At 38.8% G+C, this 23,663-nt stretch overlaps 1 protein-coding gene across 1 annotated transcript in view; it reads right to left on the bottom strand.

Annotated features, from left to right (window-relative positions):
• The window catches only part of ZC2HC1A (zinc finger C2HC-type containing 1A), a 34,463-nt gene extending 17,400 nt beyond the window's left edge, over window positions 1-17,063 (bottom strand). Inside the window, exons 1-6 of the mRNA XM_021550534.3 lie at window positions 16,997-17,063; window positions 5,611-5,684; window positions 4,784-4,900; window positions 4,440-4,575; window positions 1,265-1,413; window positions 300-399 (exon numbers count right to left, since the gene is read on the bottom strand). Of these exons, the coding sequence (XP_021406209.1) occupies window positions 300-399; window positions 1,265-1,413; window positions 4,440-4,575; window positions 4,784-4,900; window positions 5,611-5,684; window positions 16,997-17,012 (592 nt within the window). The 5' untranslated portion in view covers window positions 17,013-17,063. The remainder of the gene's footprint in view (window positions 1-299; window positions 400-1,264; window positions 1,414-4,439; window positions 4,576-4,783; window positions 4,901-5,610; window positions 5,685-16,996) is intronic.
• Between the last annotated feature and the right edge of the window lie 6,600 nt (window positions 17,064-23,663).

The raw sequence follows: 23,663 nt of genomic DNA, 5'->3' as shown, positions 1-23,663 counted from the left end.
ATTCAGCAGACAAATTAGTTACAGAACTAAGCATGAGAGATCAGTATTTGATCAATCATGCATTACTACACTGAATGATTTTTCATATTCAATTCAGAAAAAAATTAATTTGACCTGATATATATAAACCAGAATCCTAAGTGCTCAAGAGTCTTTTTAGATAGACAGCAGTGTCCCTTCCAAATTTATTTTAAGTGAGATTTTACAAATCACTATATCAAATCAACAATTTTTCCTGCACAGTTTGAGAACTATTATTTAGAAAGGTCACGGAGCAATTCATAACATTCATTTCATACCTACAACAGTTTTGCTAACACCACTTGGCTGTGGTAAGCGTGATGATGGTGATGGTGTTGATCCTACAGAAGGCATCTTCTTAACTGGAGCAGGTTTGTACTGTAACAAAATACAACCTAGAAATTTAAGCAATTAAATCAAGCTATCTATATAACACAACAGGTATTTTCAGGTACTGTGGGAGAACAGATGATGATTTCCTACTAGGTAATCTGTTTCTGGTATGGGAACATGCAAATAGTTTCTGATAGTCTGTTTTCTAATACTTAGAGATTATACTAGCAGGAAACATTCTCTAACTCAGTGGCTTTGTTGTTCAACTGTAAGTTGTTTTGCATTTTTTTTATTTTCTACAGCTTTTATTAACTTTCTCCATAGCTGGAATTAAGCTAAACATAAGATTAAAAGTATCATCTCATTACCAATTAATTTAAAAGAGAATACTCACAGGTAGAATTACTTTTGTCTTTCAAATCCAAACCTTACTTTCATCCATGTGGTCTGGAACAGTCCCTGCACTGATTCAAAATACTGTGTAATACACCTGAATCCCTCTAAAGCCTCTAATTAGCCACAACACTGCTGTCAGTTGTTCTGTAGTCAGGTGCCTTTGTTTGCCCCTTAAGCAAGTCTTCAATTGGATTTAGAAACTAACACAACAGAAACTCAACTTCCTTTACAAAAAATGCATCTCTATTTCCTCCTGCTATCTTTACCTGTCATTTGCACATTTCTCAATTACATTTATGACTGGTTTTCATTTTGCAACTGCTGCCATCTGACTTACGGATCTCTGCAGTTTAAGAAAGCAAAAGCCCCATCCATGCTTAGTGTCTAATTTCAGTGAAAAATAATAAAATAACAGAATAAAATAGTTAATTATTTTTAAAAGCAACACACTATTTAACAAGCTTGATTTGACGTTGAATGCAAGTTACAAGTTAAGAAAAGTGTTACAGCTCACCTGTGTTCGAGTAGGAAGCTTCCCTTTGGTATCAGCTGCCAATTTCCCTTTATTGGTAATACGTGCAGCTTGCTCCTTACAGAAATTGATGTGCCTGTCAGCTGCATTTTCATTAAATCTCCTCTGACAGTATGGACACTGAATATAATCTTAAAAACATAAAAAATTAACATTAATAATCTTTTTTAAAATGGGAGTGTTTTCAAGTCTTTTACAGACCAGCTTCTCCTCCAGGGGAAATTATGGCTTTTTGAATCTGAAAATGAAATACAGATTGCTAGCTAAAAGCATATTCTCATTTGATGGATAAGAGTAGCTGAGGATTAGAAATAACCTAAGCAAAATCAGAAATACTTTAAGAGATGCTATTCTGCAGAGAAGGTAGCCAAAGAGGTACAAGGACATGGTAAAGAGCTCAGCTGGAAGGACGTAGAGAAGCAGCTACACAAACAAAATAATTTTTTTTTTTTAAATCACAAACAGTTCATTTTGTTCAAAATATGGGAATACATTAAAACCTCTCACACACAAGCAGCAAAAGACAGCAAATATGTTTTCTCTGACAAATTTTGAAGAACTGAGACATACTAACTGCAATACTGGAAGTGATCATTATAAAAAAATAATAAACTTAACAAATAAAGAGAATGAGAAGAAAATCAGCCAAAATTAGGAGCTATCTCTAGAGACCTACAGAAGAAAGTAACATGTTACTTTTGTAAGATTAATTTAGTTACATTGCAAACAGTATTACATACAGGAAATATTACTCTCATTGGGGAAAAAACAGAAAGGGCTACATAAATGCTTAAAATATTAAAAGATACATCATCTGTATGCTGAAAATACATACCTTAAAATACAGTGCCATTGGAAGATGATATGTTTGGACTACAATTTCAAACAACTGGGTATTTCAGTGTCCAGAGATATTAATGCTGTATGCTCTAGATTAGAGCATTCAAAATCATGTAAGCATCAAATTAAAAAAAGCTTGACATCATCAAAGCAGGTTAAATTAGTGTGTTTCTAGGTCATTTCACAAATGTATTGAAGAAAATGAGATGAAATTCAACAGTCACTGCTACCAAAATTACAATTAAATATTATAAAATCTAAAATAAAATTTGGATTACATGTTACTAGTCTAAATGCAGTAGATCTGGCTTAAATACTTGTCCCTTTAAATATTTATAAACATTTTTGAGTAAGTTAAATTATGTAATGACCACCAAACCATGAACTGTGACCCAAGAAGTGTGAGCTAAGGACAGAGGAAGAACACAGAGAAGTGACAGCATGGGAATCTCATGGGGTGATAACATTCTTTATTTATTTATTTTACATAGGGCCTACTACTCTCAGAACACTCGAACATAAACTACACCTTAAGAGACAAAAAATCAGAAATAGAACTGTAATAGTTATGCAGTCAAACCAAAATTATTCCAAAGAAACTAAAAAAAAAAAAAAAAGAAAAAAAAAAAAAAGGCAGCTGTGAAACCGCCCAGATAATATGCCATTTCTGGCTAGTGCAGAGCTCAGTTCCCACAGAAAAGTTTCAAAGCCCACAAATGCATCAGACTAGAGAGGATAAAAGTATACTCTTAAGAATCAGCAACTGTATCTTCATCCTTTTGTAAAACACACAGTGCCAGTCAGATACTTGGCTATCTGAAAGTACTGCTCATAATGTCTAGAAGAACCCCTAGGATTCAATGTAAGCTCTATAAAACAAGAATTAATCAAAATAAGAGGGCAGTAAACATACACAGTCAAGCTCAGAGTGACTTAAGGTCCTTCTTAACCTGAGGCTATTCTGCACTTCCTCAGAAAAAGTGGAAGAGGAGATAAAGGAAGCAGCAATATTGGTTATTTGCCAGCTCAGAGCAGTTAAATAGAAAATATGAATATGAGACTCTTCCCCATTAAAAGGAAAAATACTCTCTGCTTGTTAGAAACAAGCATGCCCAAGACAGAGCTGAGTAGGAGAGGATGGATACACTCATGGTATGCTCACAGTCTTCTTACTCTCCTACATAACAAGTGGAAAAGGAGCAACAGTAGCTACTCCTCCTGTATTTGTAAGAAGAATATGCACTGATCATTTTGTGCATGGTCTCTTTATTCCTGGTTTCCTCTTCCTAAATCTTACCCACTGCAGTAAGATGAAGCCAGGGGACTAAAACCAACTACAACTAGATATAGATACGCTATATAGATTATTAATGAGCCTTTCTATGATCAAGCCTTGTGATTTTTATCCACAGCATTTGCTATTGGCTTTAAGATGGTTTTACGTTTTAAAATTAGCTTTTATAATATGGCTTTTCAAGATCGTGAATACAGAATGCTGAATAATACAGCCTCTTAGAGTGAATGCATCATTACAATCCTGATACTGGGACTAACAACACATCTCCTGCAAAGAAACAGCATAGGGAACACTTCACATCCTCACTTGAGCACAGACAGGCAGAAGCAAACACATGTTTTTAACCAGTCTTTCTGAAAATAGCCATTCAGCTAATCAAATGGTTTAGCTCTTAGGACAAGAGGAAGAAATATATTCTTCAACCTATTATCATATCCCATAAGTTAAATGAAAAGTGTATTTCCTTTTCATTCACATCAGACTGCTTGAACACTTTACCCAGTCTCAGTTCGAAGATACTCAAGGACTGTCCTGCCCTTGCTAATACGAACTCCACACATGTCAGATACCCAAAACACATGAGGCATTAAGGCATACACTGCATACATGAAACCAAATGTGAATTCAGCAAGAAATGGGAGAGATTACATTTGAAGAACAGAAAAGTGCATTCCCACAACACAAATATGTTGTGGGTGTCAGCTAATCAAAAAGGCAGGCAGCTACTGTTGTGAGCATAGTATTGAAACAATTTGTCTAGCCTATGGTTTATAGGACAGTAGCAAGCTGCAAATTTGCCCCAGCTATCTTTCCACACATTAAAAACAAAGTAATGGGCTTTGAAATCTACACAGGATGTGAGCCAGCCAGACCCAAAGTTGCAATCCAGCATCTGCAGTGGGATAGTAAGTCATCTTCAAGGACTTGTGAACGGTGTATTCCAACAAATTCCTTTTCAATTCAAATTTCTTCACATTAACTTAAAGAAAAATATCTAAGGAAATTGACTGTTTTACATACCAGGGTCATATGATGGTGGAGGTGGTGGAGGGAGTTTTCCACCGTCTTTAAGATTAAGTCCTTTGGCTGCTCGTATAGTTGCTATAAATTCCTCATGCTTTCGTCTCCAGTTAGAAGGTTTTTTGGGTGGTTCTGGCTAAGAGGCAAAAAAAGAAAGCTCTGTATATTTGAAGTTTTTACTTGAAGCTAAGTATGCACCTTATTTAATATGTAACATCATAGTTAAGATTTCTTCTAAATCTTAGTTGATCTAATTAACACAAGCTGCCAGCAGAAACAAACCTAATTAAAATGCATATATAGTATGCCTAAAATGCTCATATTCAGAGTGAATTATAACATACCCGTGGCTTAAGAGGTTTTACTGTGGGAATGTCAGTTCCTTCTGCTCTCTGTCGGCTTGAATCGAATGTCTTCCTTTTCTTGGCAGAAGTTTTTTGGCAAATGGGTCCATGCTTTTTCTGTAAGCAGAAGCAAAATAAAAGGAGAAATACAGAACTTAGTTTTGAAAACAGAACTCACTAACACATTATTTCCCCTCTTTCTCGATAAAAAAATTAGCACAAACCCCCCAATTCTGATGAATAAGCTCAGACTGCTTTCACTCAAACACTTATGCCAGCCGCTACCTTTAAAAGAGAACTACAGGAATTCACGGATGTATCTACAGAGTCACAAAAACATGGATGATAATGGAGAAAAAAGCAGAAGGCATCTACATTTGCTCCTTGCATGTAAAAAAACTGAGGATAGGTAGGCAGCTTTTACTCTGAGTGGCAAAACAAATCATAGGTGTCTGAAATTGATATTCACATTTAAGGACAGACCAATTTCTATTAACAACGGAGAAGAAAATTTTGGAAATGGCAAACAAAACACTTCATTTACTAGCTGAGACTTAAAACTGCAGAAGGATTGATTCTGTAACCCTAGAAAAGATGCTTTTAGAGGCTTGTATTTCAGAAAATGATGGGAACTTAAAATTAAACTCCTTCTAAGGAACTTCAAACCTGAGACAACCGGAATCAGTAATTACCTGGGGGGGGGAATAAAACCAAAACCCCTACCAAAACAAAGCACCTAGATCTATTTTATTTAGCTATAGTGAGCACTGCTTAACTTTCATATCAACTTATCAAATCTAAAAGCCAACATGGCTCACACCACTTACCAGTGCTGCTGGAAAGAAAGTTCTTCCACAAATCTTACATGGCAACAGATCTCCAGTTTGTACTGTAACCTCACCTTAAAAAAACCAACATACTTATTTAAGAAAATTTGATTAAATTAATGACAAAACATTATTTAAAAAATGCTAACCTCATATACGCATAGACATAATAACAGGTGGTACTGTAAAAATATACATCCTTTGACTTGTGCAGAGGCTATGCAGATGAGAAAGGCAAAAGATATACCAAGTCCTCAGGTACTTTTGGAATCTGTCAGGCCCAGCAACACGGCACCAAGCAATTCTGTTCATTTATAATATATAACTCCACTCCCTTAAAAAGATGCATATCAATATGGAAATAAAAAATCTCTTTTAAGTCCCAATGAGAGCTCAAATACACACCAAGAATAAAACTATTTAGTGGGTATTTTCTGTGTCTTTGGAAAACATCAAATTTAATATCAAATAAAGAAAATACATGTTCGATCATTTATTTTGCTCTACTAAGTTAAACTATTCCACTTTCTCTTGTAAAGAAAACAAGTCTTGATGCTATTTTTACTATATATTTTATTGAAATTTTTTACTCATGGGTTACAGAATTATTTCTGATGTCCTAATCAAGCATTGGTAACAAAAATGTAAATAGAATATTTGACATACAGCAGATCCACAGAATCAAGACAAATGACCAGCAAGTCAAAGTATCAAGGCCTATGCAAGCAAATATATTTATATAGCATGCATTATGCAACAGAGTCTTGGCAGAGACAAAAACCTGCAAGGTTCTCAATAAAAGGCATCTATTATATCTAGTACTATATCAGAGGAATACAGGGATATTTTCATATACATATACATCAAGAAAGAAGCAGTAAATTTGGATTACGTTTGAGATGTACTAGTAGCTTTCTCTGTACTCAGTATGACTATTGCAGACAATACAACTGCCTCTATTTACATCATATTAAAATAAAAACCACTTTGAATTGACTTGTATTTTAGATGAAGCAGCATCTTAAACTAACAAAGATATCAACATAGCAATGTTCAATAATTTTATCAGCTTTTGTTCTCAGCTTCCCAGCGGAACATCTTTCCCATCTAAGCATACACACTTGCTGACTAAGTGTATGACCAGTCCTAAAAAAATGAATAATTTAATTAAATATTTCACAGCAAACAAACAGATTCAAGCAGCCACAGTTCCCACTGGAAACCTTTTTTGCCCAAATGCAAAGATTAAAGCTGAGTGAAATCTGAATTACCAATAAGCAATTATTGTCTATTTCTGATCTTTTCAACTACTTAAAGCAAGTTCACCCCCAGTAACTAACTGCATTGCAATGTATTAGTTGTATGAATATACTATGGAGCACAATGCATTTTAAGAATTATAACTCACATGCAAAGTGCAGCTTAAAACATTTAGTTCATACTTTCAATTAATTTATATACCTTTTCCATGTAGATATGAATACGCTTCTCCTTACCACAGCAGGACTGCACTGACAGTAACCAAGTTTTACAAATGGAAAAGTCATAATCAAGTTTCCTTATGTGCTATCTAAATATCTGTGCATTTAGATGCACACAAGTATAGCAAGTAGGAAAAATGCAAATGAATCTTGATTCATGTAGATGAATTTTGGTTATCTTCTATTCTTGCATTTGAATTATACTTGAATAAAGATTTACTAGGAACATGTTGTTTAACTGTATTTTTTCAAACTTTTTAAATAAAATCATGTCCAAATTCTTTTCTATAGATCTGTTTTCTTAAATCTACAAGCCTGAGCACATGCATGCTGGTACAAAGCTTAGATGGCTGGGAACTTGCCCTCACCACTGATCTGAAGAGTAAGCAGCAATGGTTTTAACCTTTTCTCAAGTAGTCCACTCAAAAATACAAAATATGCACAGATTTATTTAATTACTTCCTTCTTCAGAGTCCCTAGCACTCTTAATAATATAACTTATATCACTGCAAACTCACTTCTGCTTAAGAGATCAACTTCTTTTTATGACATCATTCTGATACAATCCTCAGCTTTGCAGAAACAAGTGAGAGAGGCATTTCCAAAAAGTATCAAGTAACACTGTTCATGTCTTCAATGAATTAGTTGAAATAAATCAGAATTAGTGATCTTGACATAAGGTATACAGTATATCATTAAGAATTTGGCTGAGAAGAGAATTCTTTCAAATACCTTTCTTAGTATAAGAAACTACATGTCCCACAGTTTTCTTCTGTGTTCTAGAATTTGGGCTGGTGTTTAAATTCCACATGAAAAGAAGCGGACTCAAGCTGTATTTACATATGACATACCAAAGCACAAGGAATGCCAATTACCACTTAAAGCAGCTGCAGTTACAGACCTGGATTTCCTTACAGCATTCCCACCCTCCCCTGTTGCTGGTAGGTAATCACATCTGCTTAGAGCTATTTCTACTGCCAACACCTCCTGTGTAACACGAATTACTGACCCAAAGCACATAAGGAAGTTATTTTTAAAAAATGGAAGTTCCTAAAGTTTTGTTGAAAATGGGAAGCCAAGAGTCCTTTATAAAGGGGCACACTCACCCCTTTAGCTTCTTAATTTCTCTGTGACTTTCCTTGCTTTTAAAATAAAAAAAAAAAAAACAAAACCAAACAAACCAAAACCACAAAACCCTAACATTTCTTTCTAGGAGTCCCTTACAGAAAAAATAACTTAAAAGTAAGACATGGGAATAAAACTGTGGAAGTTGCAACTGAGTTAATTTTGGCTTTGTTGTGTATATTTTTTAAAAAGACATTAATGTGTGATATCTACTTTTTTCCTGAAAAAAGTTAACCAAAGTGGTTTTTAATCTGGGATGGACTGCAGATCAAAGAATAAAAAAGAGGAACACTCGAATCAAGAAACAGGAGGATATGCTTAAGAAATTGATCTGAGAAAAGAAATTGGTAGTAAGATAGTGTCATAGCAATTTTCTTCAGTCTGTAAAATTAGCAGTAATGCAGAACTTTTAAAAATAATTTTGGTTATACAGCAGCTACACTTCTTTACCTTTTTACCAACTTTAACACTGCTAATCACCAGCAGTTTAGATGTCTGTATTAAACATGAATGGATATGATTAACTTGGAGAAGGACTGAAATAATTATTACTGCTTATCTAATCAAAACATATCCAGAGAAAAGATGAATATGATCAAAATTGTTATGTGAACACCACAGAATATTGAGATAAACTCAGAAGATACTGAGCTTTACATGGTATTCTACCACTTTCCTGAGACCAGGTCTCAGACAAAAACACAGTGTACAACCTATCATGATTCTGGGTATCTGACTTAACCAGACTGGAAGCTTATTAGCAGGATTACAATAATTTTATAGTTCATGTTTGTAAACTGCCCCTGTCAGGGCTCCTCCTCCTCCAGCTGTACTTCCAAATCTCTGGGTTTTTACCTACACAAGTTACTGCACACATCCCTTCTGAGTATGGTTACAGTCTATTTGCCTATTCTTTCTGATCTGAAAGAGTTTAGCTGTAAAGTCTGCATGGATCACTAAGTCTGACAGTACAGCTATACAGTCTCCAGATGTATCATGGCGCTTTCAGTATTGTAGATAAGTTTAGACTTTCTTGAAACCTAGATTTCAAGAGAACAACTTCTTTCTTTCTCTTCTCTCATATTCAAATAGTACAATTGATTTACAGCAGAAAGGGCCAGCTATCAGTTCTATTTATCTTTCTCAGTACAATGTGTGGACCCATCAATACATACAAGTTTGACCTAACAGTCACAGCCATAGCTGTCACAGCCACTTGTTCTTGCTGTCATGTTTACAGATAAAGCAGTTGTGTAAATAGACTTCACATCTGGGAGCAGAAGCCTCCAGTGTTGCTGAATAACTGAAGTTTTGTTACACTTTTCTCTTTTGGAGACCTCTATATACCCAAGTATACGTGTGCACTTAGATACAAATTGCAGAAACAAGACTGCATTTTGTTAACAGTATTTCGTCAGGTTGCAAAATCTGACTGCCCTTCAAAACCTTTTATTTATCGACAGCAGTGACAGTACTAAACTATTTAGGCCACAGAACTATGATAATCAGAATCACTAAGTCTCTCTGAATTCAAACATGCAGAAACAGCCTGGTACAATTCCCTGCCTTGGGACCAGGCGCCTATTTGAAGCCAGCAAGTAATCTGCAAGTGTTGAAAGTCATCACTTGAAGAATACTCGCCAAATTCTTCTACAAAATTGCATTTATTGCTTTTAGCATAACTCCATTCTCATCTCCAAAAGCAAGGTATTTGTCACTTAAGAGTTCCATGTATTTATGGTACAATAAAAAAATGCTGTTCATTCCCCACTTTAGTTAGAATCTGTATCATCAAGCCACAGCATCTGGTTCTTTGAGGACTGCCCAGTCTCTAACATATGTCCAAGAATCAATAACGACTGGGTTATATTTTTTTAAGCACCACACTAACTAACCATAGCCTAACCAATGGCAAATACTAGAAACAAGAGCCACCTAAAAATTATACCAATATAGTGATGTAGGTAGAGAACTTCACAGATTCACAAATGGTTTGGGTTGGAAGGGGACCTTGAAGATCATCTAGTTCCAACCTCCCTCCTGTGGGTAGGAACACCTTCAACTAGACCAGGTCTTGCACAGAGCCTTGAACGTTCCTTTAAATTAGAGCATTAATTTTTTCTATTTAGAGCATTCATTTTTAAAAGCAAGTTTGAAGAGAATTAAATAACATAATGAAAATATGAATGTACCAAAGTACGAAAAAAGCATTCTAACAATGATTGAAGTTTTGCAAATTTGCATTATTTTTCCAAAAGGAATTTTGAAATGAAAATGCAAGTAAGGCGAATACACTGACTGTAATTTTCAACAACAGGCAGTACTTGCCATACTTCAGTCAAGTCTGCTTGATAAATGATATTGTGCATGTTTTACCCCACCTTCTCACCTGTGCTATTCTGCAGTTTGCAGGAAAGAGACAAAGGATGAGAAAATCATAGTAAGCCCTGCCTCTTAGTATTCAACCATTCATGTACTTTGACATGTTTAAGCAGCTAAGTTTTGACAATTGCCTAACAAATAGCAAATCTATTTACTTTTATCTATCTATTCCAAATTTTATAGGAAAGCCTCATGAATTCTCCTGTACTCCTGTATTGACAATCTTGTATAAACCTGTCATTTCTGTTTCCAAAAGATAACATTTTAGCACTGTAGCATCCATTCCTTCAAACTGAAAAGACTTTCATAGTACCTCTGCACATTTTTGTATCAGCTTTTCATTCTGACAATGCATTCTATTTCAAAAACCCTGTTAATTGCACTGAACATGAATGAGTCTGATGATGGTGAATTTTGTTTGCATTTCTTGAAAATAACACATCAAGGTGAGACCCATTGCCTCAAAGTGACAGCCTGGAGAAGAATTCTGTACAAGTTTTTTTGGTGACTGAGAAATGAATTCCATGCAGTCAAGAATGATTGTAACAGCAGCACACACAACTCACATCATGGTGTCCTCCCTTTTACTATAACTGTCCGTTCTTCTTTGCTTCCTTCCTTGTATGAAGTGTAACTTTTAATGTGAAAACATGCCAGTCACATTACACATCCTTAAAAATAACCAGCTCTCCCTGTGGCCATTTCTCATGGGACTCTTGCAAGCAGATCCCTAAAGTCACAGACTGCATTCCCGAACTCTTGGCAAAGATCTATTTACCCAACTCCCTCCTTTCAGGATCCTGAATTTAACTATCCCACACTCACTAGAGGAAAGGCTGCCCCTGACCTTTACATCTCACACTTCTGTACATATGAAGTGCTGCAGGACTGCCTCCCCTTGCCAGCTCCTTGATCATCTGGGTCAGGAGTTTGTTATCAATGCACTCCCTTTACTGCTTTGTCCCTCCAGCAGATTAAAGTATCTTCAAAAGTTAAAGTCTCTCATGAGGAGCAAGGCCTGTGAATACATTGACCCTTCCAGTTATGAGGGAGACCTCATATTTTTCCTGATCAAGTGGCTTTTAGCAGACAGCCACACCAGCTGTTCCCACACTGGTCTGCCTAACCCTGATTCATACTCCCCCAGGTGGTTCTACAGCAAAGCTCCATTGCATTCTCACTGCTCTCCCACATAAAGGGCAACTTCCCCCCTTGCTGTCCAGCTGGTTCTTCCTGAAAAGCCTGTACTCCTCCACCACAGCAGTCCTGTGAGCTGTCCTACTACCTACACATGATCATCCCAACTAGATCCTAGCCCTGCAACAGAGAGCAGACCTCCAATGCCTCCCATTTGTTCCCATACTGAGTGTTAATGGGCCAGCATTCTATAGAGTCACTCAGCCATGCCAGTCATCCAGAAAAATCTATGAAATCTTCCCCTGAAAAGCCTACAGAAATGCAACTAAAACAAAGGTAAACAAGCAGCACTATTTGACAGATCTGAATTCCAGATACATCATCTGGCTTTCTATTAACAAGCTTTAAGATCAACTAGAAGCACTAGAAAGCATGTGATCTGCAAAACCTATGCAAATGTTACACAGTTCTGCTTTGGCTTCATAAACACGCTGCTCTCCTGTATTAGGCTACAGGCACTGTGATCACTGTGAGGGCAGTCAGGCAGAGACTTGCCTTCTCACACCAGCCTTAAACCAAGACTGTTTTGCCATAGTGATCCCCAAAGCAAATCTGGGCTTATGCACTCTACGGACAGAGCAATCCCTACCTAAGTCTGCATATCAGAATCTTAATTGGAAAAAATGATGTATTAAAAAAACTGATAATAAACTTAATTTATAATATATTGATTCCTAGTTTGCCCCTGCTTCAGGATTTCTTTAGAAAGTAAGTCCACTCCTCAGCTGCTCCAGTCAAGTGCTTACCATACTCCTGAAAACGGGTTTCACTGAAATGCAACATCTGCTTTTGATAACAACCACACTGTTGTTGTGTGCAGGTAAAACATGTTCATCTTTCCACTGTATTCAACCAAATGAAGTCAATTATTAGATCAATATAGCTTCTTTAATTTAAGCTAAAAATGCAAGAAATCTAAAAAAAAACTATAGAAAAGGGCATAAAATGAATTGCTTATAAGATACCAAAGAAACTAACTGAAACATTCAAATTCTTGTCTACACACATTCCTGTCTACTTCCTCTCCTTTACAGGTGAAACATATTCTGGTAGTGCACTCCTCCAAATCGTATCAGCCAAATCTAGCTTTTGGGATTTTTCCTTAAGTAAAATAACCATTAGTTAATAAAAAAGAAACATGATTGCTTTAAAAAGAGTATTTACATTGACTAGTTATAGAGTGCTAAATGTCAAATTCAGATCACTTAACAGAGGTTCAAGTATGCTCAGTGAAGCATCATTTAAGTGCAAAGACACATTTATTTTTGTTTTTAATGGCTACCAGAGAAAAATAACTTATTAAAAATTATTTACATTAATATTAGTTTTGCATTTGAATCTTTACTAGTTTCCAAGTTGCTGATTTAAGAACAGTGTACAATAAAACAAATTCTTTCTTCAGTTGGACAAAAGATACACCTATTAAAAAAATGAAAGCTGAAGTCTGAAGTCAAATGGAGCTAAAGAAAAAGGCCACCAAAGTAAGGAAGCTGCTGCATGGATCCATTGAGGCAGGACAAAGATCAACTCTAAAAGGAAAAGAACACTCACATTAATATCATTTTTGTTTTAAAATCCAATAATTTTCTACACTATTAAGGAAAAAATAAGATTGGGCATTCTGCAATTCTGACAAAGCAAGAATGACACTTGCTCTCAAGAGTCACATTACTAACATAAAACCCCAAAGGAGAGGTCTTGCATCCTCCACTGTTGAGGTGGAGCAGGACATCTCAGACATGACACACGCCAGGGAAGGCTCCAGGGACAACTGCTGTCACAGCGCAGACCTCAGCTCTCAGCAGAAGATGCTGTACAGAGAGACTCGAGGACACACCCAGACTGCTCAGAGAGCAGCAAGGGAAAGCTCTGGGTTTGACACCGCAGGCTATTTCCTGAGCCAGCAGCCAGCCAGCCCCTTCCAACCACAACCAGCCTTCCCTGGCTGCTCCAGCGTGGGGCCGGGCAAGCACTGCCATTAGCTACCATAGAGAGGTGGACTTCTGCCCTCGGCCACAGCGGCCCCTCTGCCCCTTAGGCTGGGATGGGATGTGAACAAGTGTGGGAAGCGGCACTTAGTTGGCTCAAGCAGCTCTTCCTGATCGCCTTCCTCCCAGAAAAAACAACAGACTGGAGAGAAGCCGATCAAACACCACCACTGGACTGGACTGCTCAGGAAGTCAGGAATTCAGTGCTTGGTTCCATCTCGCTCAAGCAAAACAGAGCAACAAACACGCCAGTGTGACAGCATTTTTCTTCACATCCAGCAGTGAAAGCAACAGGAACATGTTAATCCATTAAAAACGGTCCTGAGATTCAGCACATGGTGAACTACTCACGAATGTATTTTTAAGCTCACCTCAGAGATCACTACACTGTCAGACAGAGACAGTCAGTAAATTAAATGAAAATTTAAAAAAAACAGCCAAACAGCATGCAAGCTACAAAGTAAAAAATGTTGAGCTAGCAACTTTAGACTTAGTATCAGATTTACTACCTCTAATGACAAGCATACACTCATTACTTTTACAAACCTTAAAGGTACAAATTTGACTCAATCTAGTAATACAATAATACTGATAAAAATAACCTAATAGAGCAACAGCCTCAAAGGGGCAACAAAAGTAAATTTTACAAGAAAATTTTAAGTGACATAGAAACCTACTTTGCCATTTCACAGAACATTTAAACTTGCACATAGTGAGAAAATGCAACTGTGACACTGAAAATATTATTTAGCTTTTTAAATGTCATTAATGCAGTTCCACATGCCAAGCATTACACATTCATCTCTCCATGTTTTGGAAAGGATCGTTATAAACTGGGTAGAGCTCTTTCTTATTAATAGTGTGCTTATGTAAACTGAAGCAAACCAGATCTTTCATGTATAATGCTGATCCTCAGCAAAGCAAAAGCACCAGCTTCTGAGGCTGGAAAGTCCTGGATAAGCATCTTGAGCCTGAGGAGGTCTTCCACCATCACAGACACACCAAGAGGCTGCTGTTGACAGAAAGTCCTGCCCTTCCCCATAACCATGATCCTCACACATACAGCTGCCAAGAACCTACTGCACCAGTCAGCTCTGGGAAATTATATTACTAAGCACTAATATAATGAGGCAGCAGGCTGAGCCAGATTTCAGAAGCTGTCCATACTTCTATGTCAGATGGGTATGACTGTGCAATTGCACATCCAAACATAAATTTAATCAAAGATGGCAACCAGCAACACTCTTCTGAGTTGCCAATGAAGCAATAATATGAATAAAAGCATGATACCAAATAATTTTTTATTATTATTATTATTATTGGCTTTGCCTACATTTTTTTCTGTCCTAGGGTGACCTTTCTACAAAAACTTAATCTGAGCCTAAGCTAATATTCATGAACAGAGACAGCCTAAACTGAAAAACTGTAAATAAAAGCAAATGCACTTGCTTCAAATGTTTTGAAGCAGAAAAGTATTTTATATTGTGGTGGCTTTTAAAAAATAAAAACATGACCCATAAAAATGCAGAAAATTGTTCTTCAGTTTCAAAAACTTCTGCATTCAAGGACGGTGGATAATAGTGTGACATAATGAGTGTTCACAAGGCAAGGACAGCTGGAGTTTTAGACATAACTTATTTCCTGTGCTATTCTGAAATTAATCTCAAGCATGCAGAATAATAACTTCACATAATGGAAAAAATGCTTTGACAAGCTCTAGCTTTTGAAAGTACTTTCAAGAAAAGGTTCAGTAAAACATGAGATTTCACCTGTGATCTAGCAGTTCCCTCCATTCCCAATACCTTCTGAAATACAAACAAGATATAAATAATTTCCAACAAAGTCAGGAACTGGACAAGTTTAATGAAAACATCACAAGTTTTTTCAAAATTCTGCTGTTATCTGTAGATACTTTTCTCCTACCCCCTGTAATTAAAGTGCTAGAGTTTACATAAGACAAGCAAGTATAGAGTGCCTTGGTAAATTAGCATACAGCCAAATCAATTGATAGATGTGCTGCAGATGATCTACAGTCTCTAATGCAGTCGAATTCACAGTCAAAATTAAGGGAAACTCTCCCCTTTTGGAGAGGTAACATACCATTGTCCTGAGAGCTGGAATGCCTGATAAGGTATTATTTGATAAACACTGGACACCATGTTTCAAATTTCAAAGGCATTAACAGTCAGCAAAGAATGCCAAGTGAATCAAAGAAAGCTCTTGGGATTTTAATGCCAAGTTATGTTCAAATTTAGAGTCTTGATGAAGTCATTAGGCTGAGGAACAGGATCTGATTACTGTAAAATCTACTAAAGACAGAACATAGGTATTCTGTGAAAATTACTTTAGTTCTCCAACTGTTCTAAAAGGGATAAAGAACAAAGGCTAGTTTGTGCTTACTCCTATTTAAGTTACCTCTAGAGAAGTAGAGCATGGAAGAATTAATGACTGTGTTGTATAGTTTTTCAAAGCAGGTATTTTTTAAAGTAGTATGGTTAAAGCAGCTTGCAAAATGCAGTAATGACAGGCCTACAAAAATGCTCAGATTGCAAGCTATAATTTCATTAATTCCAAGCTGATATCTATGCTATGACGGATAACATCACTGATAAAGATGATGTTATAATTTCAGAGAGTAAGAACGTTTCCATTAATTCAACCCGCAAAGGATAAAGTTGAAAATACCCTGTCAGCAAATTCATACCTAGTTTTCTTCACCGCACTGAACATTTCCCTAGCAAGATAAGCGGATCTTAACACCCACCTTGGCCATCTGTTAGCAAAAAAGAAGAAGGGCTCCTGGCAGAGATGCCCGCACACTGCGCCGCACCCAGCCCGCAGGGCCCGGCAGCGGGCTCGGAGCGCGGCCGCCGCAGGGAGGGGCCGGCGGGGCGGGCGCGGGAGCGGAGCAGCGCCCGAGACAAAGCGCGGGGAGCGCGGGGAGCGCGGGGAGCGCGGGGAGCGCGGGGAGCGCGGGGAGCGCGGGGAGCGCGGGGAGCGCGGGGAGCGCGGCCCCGCCGCCGCCGCCTTTGTCCGCAGCCCCCACCCCAGCCCCGCAGCGCCGCCGGCCGCGGGGGCTCCGCGAACGGGCAAGGCGGTGCCCGGGCCCCGTTGCCACCGCCCCGCCGCCCGAACACGCCTCAGCCGCAACACAAATGACCCGCCTGGCCCCGGGCGCCCGCCGGCCGCCTCGGCCCCGCCGCTGCCGCTCACCTTCCAGCCCCTCCATGGCGCGCCCCGACCGCCGGCTCGGGCTGGGCTCGGCTTCCGAGCTGGGCTCGGCTTCCGAGCGCCGCTGCTGTGGCAACGCCGCCACCGCCCGGCCCGCCAACAACCGCCGCTCCCATTGGCCGGGCGGGCTCTGCCCCGGCACCGCCGCCCCGCCCGCCCGGAGCGGGCGCACGCCGCGCTCCGCCGGGCCGGGCCGTGCCCCCGCCCGCCCGGAGCGGGCGCACACCGCGCTCCGCCGGGCCGGGCCGTGCCCCCGCGGGCGCACACCGCGCTCCGCCGGGCCGGGCCGTGCCCCCGCCCGCCCGGAGCGGGCGCACACCGCGCTCCGCCGGGCCGGGCCGTGCCCCCGCCCGCCCGGAGCGGGCGCACACCGCGCTCCGCCGGGCCGGGCCGTGCCCCCGCCCGGAGCGGGCGCACGCCGCGCTCCGCCGGGCCGGGCCGTGCCCCCGCGGGCCTACACCGCGCTCCGCCGGGCCCCGGCCGTGCCCCCGCCCGGAGCGGAGCGCGGTGCCGGGCCCCGGCCGTGCCCCCGCCCTTAGGCTGCGCCTGGGTTCCCAAGGGAGCAGGGCTCCGGGTCTGGGCATCTCCCTGCAAAAACCTGGCGTATTCTGACTCAGGTGCGATCTGACGGGTCCTGAAGCCCATACGTTTAGGTTGTGCTGAGATCAGGGATCTCCTTCAAAGAGAAGCGCCTTTACGTGAAATACAGGATCACAGAATCGTTAGGGTTGGAAGGAACCCCTGGGGATCATCCAGTCCAAACCCCTGCCGAAGCAGGATCACCTAAAGAAGGTGATACAGGAACGAGTCCAGGTGGTTTTTAAGATCTCCTGAGAGGGAGACTCCACGACCCTCCTTGAATATGAAGACCAAAGCGAAGCACATAAGGAGAAATGATCGTGCAGCCGACAAAGCGTCCAGCGCTTCTGGATGGATATGGGCAGCAACTCGGATGGTGCCGGGGACCCTCCACCCTCAGCACCCAGTAGCTGAACCCAGTGTTGATGTGTGGCCTTATTGGGTATCCCTTTGCTGATGAGAAAGCTAGGATGACTACAGGAAGTACACAAAAAAAAAAAAAAAAGTTTTCAGGTTCAAGTCCTGAAAATAAAATAATTGCAGACAATGCAACACCCCACCCCTTGCCCCCCCCCCCCCCCCCCCCGTTATTTTCTTAACTGAAAGAGTTGCTAATAAAAGATTAGTATCTTGATGGAATCTCCTGCCACAGGATAACATTTGAGTATGGATGTTTTTAGAAAATACTGCTATTAAATTGCTGTTGGCTACTGAATATAAAAAATGCTTGATACATACAGAAATTCTTCTGATCCTTTCAGAAGAGGTCTCCACATTTTTAGCAACCAAAGCATTTCAATATTTCTTTCTTCAAGGTATTATTTTATAATTACTTCTTAAGATCTTTTATTTGTCTTTCTTGTGGCAATATGCCATGAACAACTAATAAAGTTTTTCTAAAGTACAATAAATCTTACAGAAATAATAGCTGTCTTTACAGGCACATGCAAATAATTTGTCTTCTTATGCTAGACAAGTTGGTTGATACAGATTCACTTGTCCATAGAATTACAGTTACTGTCCTTATCACAGCACATCTGTGAATGCAAAACAAAGAAACAAATACATAAAAACGACATTAAATTAGAGATTATGGTCATGTTGTCATCTCTGCATCCCCATGACACAGAACAAATAGACCCAGATGCTGCATACCAAACAGCCAGCATATAAATCATGACTAATATATGATTAACATCATCATTTGAGACCAAAAGCTTGCGTATATATGATAATTCCTGCTGCAATTTTTTCTAGTTAATTTAGTAAAAGTACATTTCAGATTTGCCTTTGGTCTCTAGAGTTTATGCTTATAAAATTACAGGCCATGCCAGAAGTAACTAGATTGCCACCAAGTTGCAAAGTTCTAAACTTTGCAAATGATCCTTTAAATCTCTGACACGGAACTTAAATAAGCCTATACCTAGCAAACATTTAATGATAAACTTACCATTAGGACAGTTTACCAGAAGTGCACTTCCTTTCATAACATTCCTATGTGTGGATTGCAAATTCAAAACTAGAGGAGAAAATGTTCTCAGTTTAGTGAAGGGCTTCCTATTAGAGGTGCATTTTGTTTGGTTTTGTTTATTGTTTCTCTTTGAAATGTTGGGTTATTTTTGTTAAAAACAGGGACATTTATATAACAGGGGTGTAATTACTACTTCACCTACCTTTAAAGTATCTACAGTGTGGTGTTCACATCTGAGGTGTCAACTTCTCCAACACAGTCTATAGATTTGCCTCTGTCCTTGATATGGTCTATGGGCATCTTGAGCCTGAGGAGGTCTTCCACCAGAGGCTGCTGTTGACCAATGCTGCTTGGCCAAATGTATCATCTGTTCCAAGCTAAGAGAAAAGTGAATCATCAGTACCTGCCTCAGAGTAGGATTCTGCTGCAAAACTAAAAGGTTCTTTTGGCTCTTGTGGCTGGTGTCTGCACAGGGTGTTGTACAACTATAACTGTGGACAGCACACTTTAAAGGACTCCTGGTGCTGAAAAAGAGCTGTCTTTTAACTGTGGTGTCTGTGTGGGGAACAGGGGACGAGGCTTCTGTGGTCATAGCCACTGTGCTACATGAATGCCTTCACAAATTTATCTTCATACTGAAAAAAACCCCAACTCCGTGTTTTCCTTCTGTAGACTTACTGTGCCAAACTCAAGTCTTTGATGCAATGACATTCCCTATAAAATTTAGGATTTTTTTTTTCCAAACAATATGCTAAATTTATTAATTGCTAGTTAGCATCATGTATACTTGTGCCAACATTTATTTTTGGCTTATGTATTTTATTTTTTATCTCTTTTATGCATTTATAGGGAATTAGCATCCGTTATGCTTCAGTATTTGGTTTGTTAACCTAAACAAAATAGAGATCTTCAGTACTGTCTTCAGAAGCTCTGCTTTCCATTTCTGTAGCCATCATGGTACCCTTTATTGGGACAATTCCATGTTAGCTCATATTTTATATGTGGTCAAAATCTTAAACTGTCCCAGAGAAGTGATCTTACTGCACCACTAAGACTTCTTTGCCTCTGCTGGGAATATTTCTATGAATACATCTTAGGTTACATTTGCTATGCTATGGTAAGCCTGTAGGCACCAGTATATATTTAGCGCCTCTTCCATATTGGTTGTTTTGTGGAGTCATCAGTGATGATAGAAATTTTTGCCTCTAAAAAGTAATGCAGCCTGAACACCTACTGTTCTGAGTGTTCAGAATACTGAGTGTCTCTGAGAAGAATCAGGAAAATACAGCCCTAAATGCAAAAGCTATATCGTCCTTACTCAAACTTATTTCAAAGAATTGAAATACAAACACTAGCACAGCCATGCTTACCTGTGCCCAAACTCCAGAAAGAGCTCCAAAGAAGAGAGGTAAAAGTCAATCTGAGGTATACTCAGACATTAAGCAGGTGTGTAGAGAGGCCACCTAACATTGACACAGTTTCCAAAGAAACTCAGGTGTCCTGTTGGCCAATAAAGGGAGAGTTTTTCATTTTTTGTTAGTAAAAAAAGGAGTCTGCCCACAGGGATAAGTTGCAAAAGATAAATGAAGAGTTTGTGATATACTAGAAAACCCATTTTCTCTATGGTTTGTGGGCAGAGATAAAAGTTACAGGTTAGCCTAGATTGTTGGTTGCATAAGTCAGAATTTTCATGGGCCTAAAGACATGGAATCGTGGTCTAAGTTTTGAAATTGTCCTGAAATTCAAAATTTAGGGAAGCAGTGGCACCAAATCTTTCTGCCAGAATCTGTCAAGACCTCTTGCAGAAGAACTGGAGGACTGTCCTCATAGGTCCCTGGCATACTACTGAGATATAAAGTTGTCTTTTTCTTGTTTGTGACTGGCAGATGTTTATGGCTGGCATAGCCTGACTACCAACAATAAACTCGACTCACTTCCTATGTGTAAGCCCTGTTTGTCATGTAACCACTCTTGTGTGAGAGATACCTGGAAAGGTAAAGGATATATTTGGTAAAATGCAATGCAAAAAAGCTCTGACATTTAGAAATAATCACATGTCCAACAGTCACTCCAGATAAAGGGGGGGTTGTAGTAGGAAATGGGCTATGAATCTTATAAGCAGTTTAGATGGGCTAAGAGGAGCTGTGAAATAACTATGTCTTCCTGTATATATCAATATCAAAAAATCCCTACACTATACTATTCCAAATCTCTAGTCACTTTGGAAAAAGACTCCGGGAACCTCCAAAGTTTTGACAATACCTTGCCCTTTGTTTTTCCAAAGCAGTGCAAATCATTTCTTTGGGGCAGAAGTGTCAAAAAACTACTAAGTCCTGCAAAATGATCAGAATTTCATTAACATTTCAAATGCTCTTTTTCACCATTTGAATCCCTGTCACAATGACTAAAATCTTTATAAAAAATCAAAACCTTTCCACTATCTTTCATGTTAATAATGAACACTGGATAAAGAAGGATCTCCCAAAGTGGTATTTTAATTAATACACTTTGCACTGTAACTAGCTTTGGGGAATTCAGATATGCTTGCACAGGGGGACTTTAAAATTTAAATATTCCTAATAAGCTTTTTCTTACAGTTAATGTTAATTGAGGACTACAGACAAGAATGATTACCCTCCTACTAAAATAATTCCTCAGTTGAATTCCTGTAAGAATGCCTTTTGTTCTTTTGTGGATTACAGTCACAATTTATATTCAGGAATGGAGTATTGTGATTTTGATACTAATCTTTTTATCTACCCTCTTTTTTTTTTTTTTTTTTTTTTCCAGCACAGTTGTATAGTTTTTTTTACTGTGGTTGTCCCAGATTAGACAGAACGAGACCAGAAACCACAATACAACTTGGTAAGCAGTACTGGAGTAAACAGTTTTTGCTCTCTCAGAACATGAATTGCTCAATTTATAAAGCTGAGTCTAAACTGAAAAAATGAGAGTAAATGAGTTATAATAATGCCCAAACAACAAAGAAAATATGAGTTTAAATTCTAGTTTGCCAGCTGTTGGGTAGATTTTCTCAAACTGAGTAGCCAGTAATAGAAGGAGACCAGGGACTGTGACTTTATGTAGTATCTCTGCTGTTTTCTTATTTCCATATATTGGCTTTTGCAACCTGTGTAACTGTCTTTATATGTTGGGATATAATTTTTTACAGTTCTACTAGCAGGCTAATTCTTAAAAAATAAGAGGGAAATTCAGAATACAGAATGTGTAAGCCAAACAAATTGACTTTTGGTAAATCCCCTGGACTGTGTTTATTTTCTAGCACAATCCCATGCTTCAGCTTGCTGGTTTAGGACACAATCTGTTTTATAAGGCACAGCACAAACCAAAAGTGAGAGATTACTGAGAAACAAAACAATGATGCAAAGCTGATTTTGCAAAGCCAGAGAGTTCCACCAAGCACTTTATGTGTTTGTCTTTCCTAAATGCTCACTTAGAAGATGGACTTTGCTAGGTAGACATGTGAAACTTGAGTGAATCTTTGTATTGTGTGAACAAATTGATCACCCAGCTGGTGAAACATTCTGCTTTTTGGGAACCCACTAAATGCCTTGCATGGTAAATAAAATTAAATTTATACATGTGTACCATGATTCTCTTGATGAGATGAGGTGATTTCACCCTTCAATGCATTTTTTTAATTAATAAATTAAAATGGCATTATAAATTACTCTATATTTATATTGTAATTTGATAGTGTATTTCTTCACTACACAGAGGAACAGGTCATATTAGATCATGGTAAGTCTAGAAATTCTGGCTGAGCTTAGATTTTGTTTTATAACAAAATATTCTGAAGGGATAGATGGAAAATTTTCCTTTTTTATTTATCAACTAAGATACTCAGCTTCTTTCCCAGAATGTAATTTTGTGATCCATCTATTCTTCAACAAAAAACTGACCAGATTATGCAGTGCACGTCATCCCTTATCATGTTCTGAGATATGACTAAATGTGCATGTTTGCAGTTCTTTAAGAATACATAGCCATGGATATGCCAGTAGAAGTCCTTCTTAAATCATTTTTATGTAATAGTGTTGCAAAAAAAGAAAACACTAAAGTTTAATCTAGTTTTAGATGAACATTTAGTTTTGTCTAATCCAAGTATCATTAAATTAGATGTACTTTTCCTTAAGTTAAACGAAGAGCCCAGTCAGCAAATTCTCCAGGCCTGTTCTAGTTGTAGCTGATCTCTGTGTGATTGTCTCTTTTTAGTTTTCCTTTCAAAGCCACAGCCCCACTCCCTCTGTTTCTTTTGCCTTTCTTGTTCTCTTACCAGTAACATTTGTGCATGGCCAAGGTGAGCATTCCCTCTGTCTCATAATGATTTGTGATTTTGTTTCCCCCAGATGCTAGATATCTGCATGCCCTGTGTTGTTTTTTAGTATTAAGATATGTCAGTGATTACATCTACTGAGAGTGTGCGATGAAAACTGATGCTCCAGCCTCTCTAACACCCAGCTCAACAGGGTATCACAATCATTTTCTTTTTAAGTATAGATCAATACACTAGAAGTTTTCAGCAGACTGAAAGTAATAGTGGCAAATGTGGTGGCCCTCAGTCTGAGATACTCTGAG

This window comes from Lonchura striata, chromosome 2 (assembly GCF_050655825.1).
Source record: "Lonchura striata isolate lonStrDom1 chromosome 2, ASM5065582v1, whole genome shotgun sequence".
In the NCBI taxonomy this organism is placed as follows: domain Eukaryota; kingdom Metazoa; phylum Chordata; class Aves; order Passeriformes; family Estrildidae; genus Lonchura; species Lonchura striata.
The sequence above is the reverse complement of the archived record's forward strand: the minus strand, read 5'-3'. Positions and strand labels throughout refer to the sequence as shown.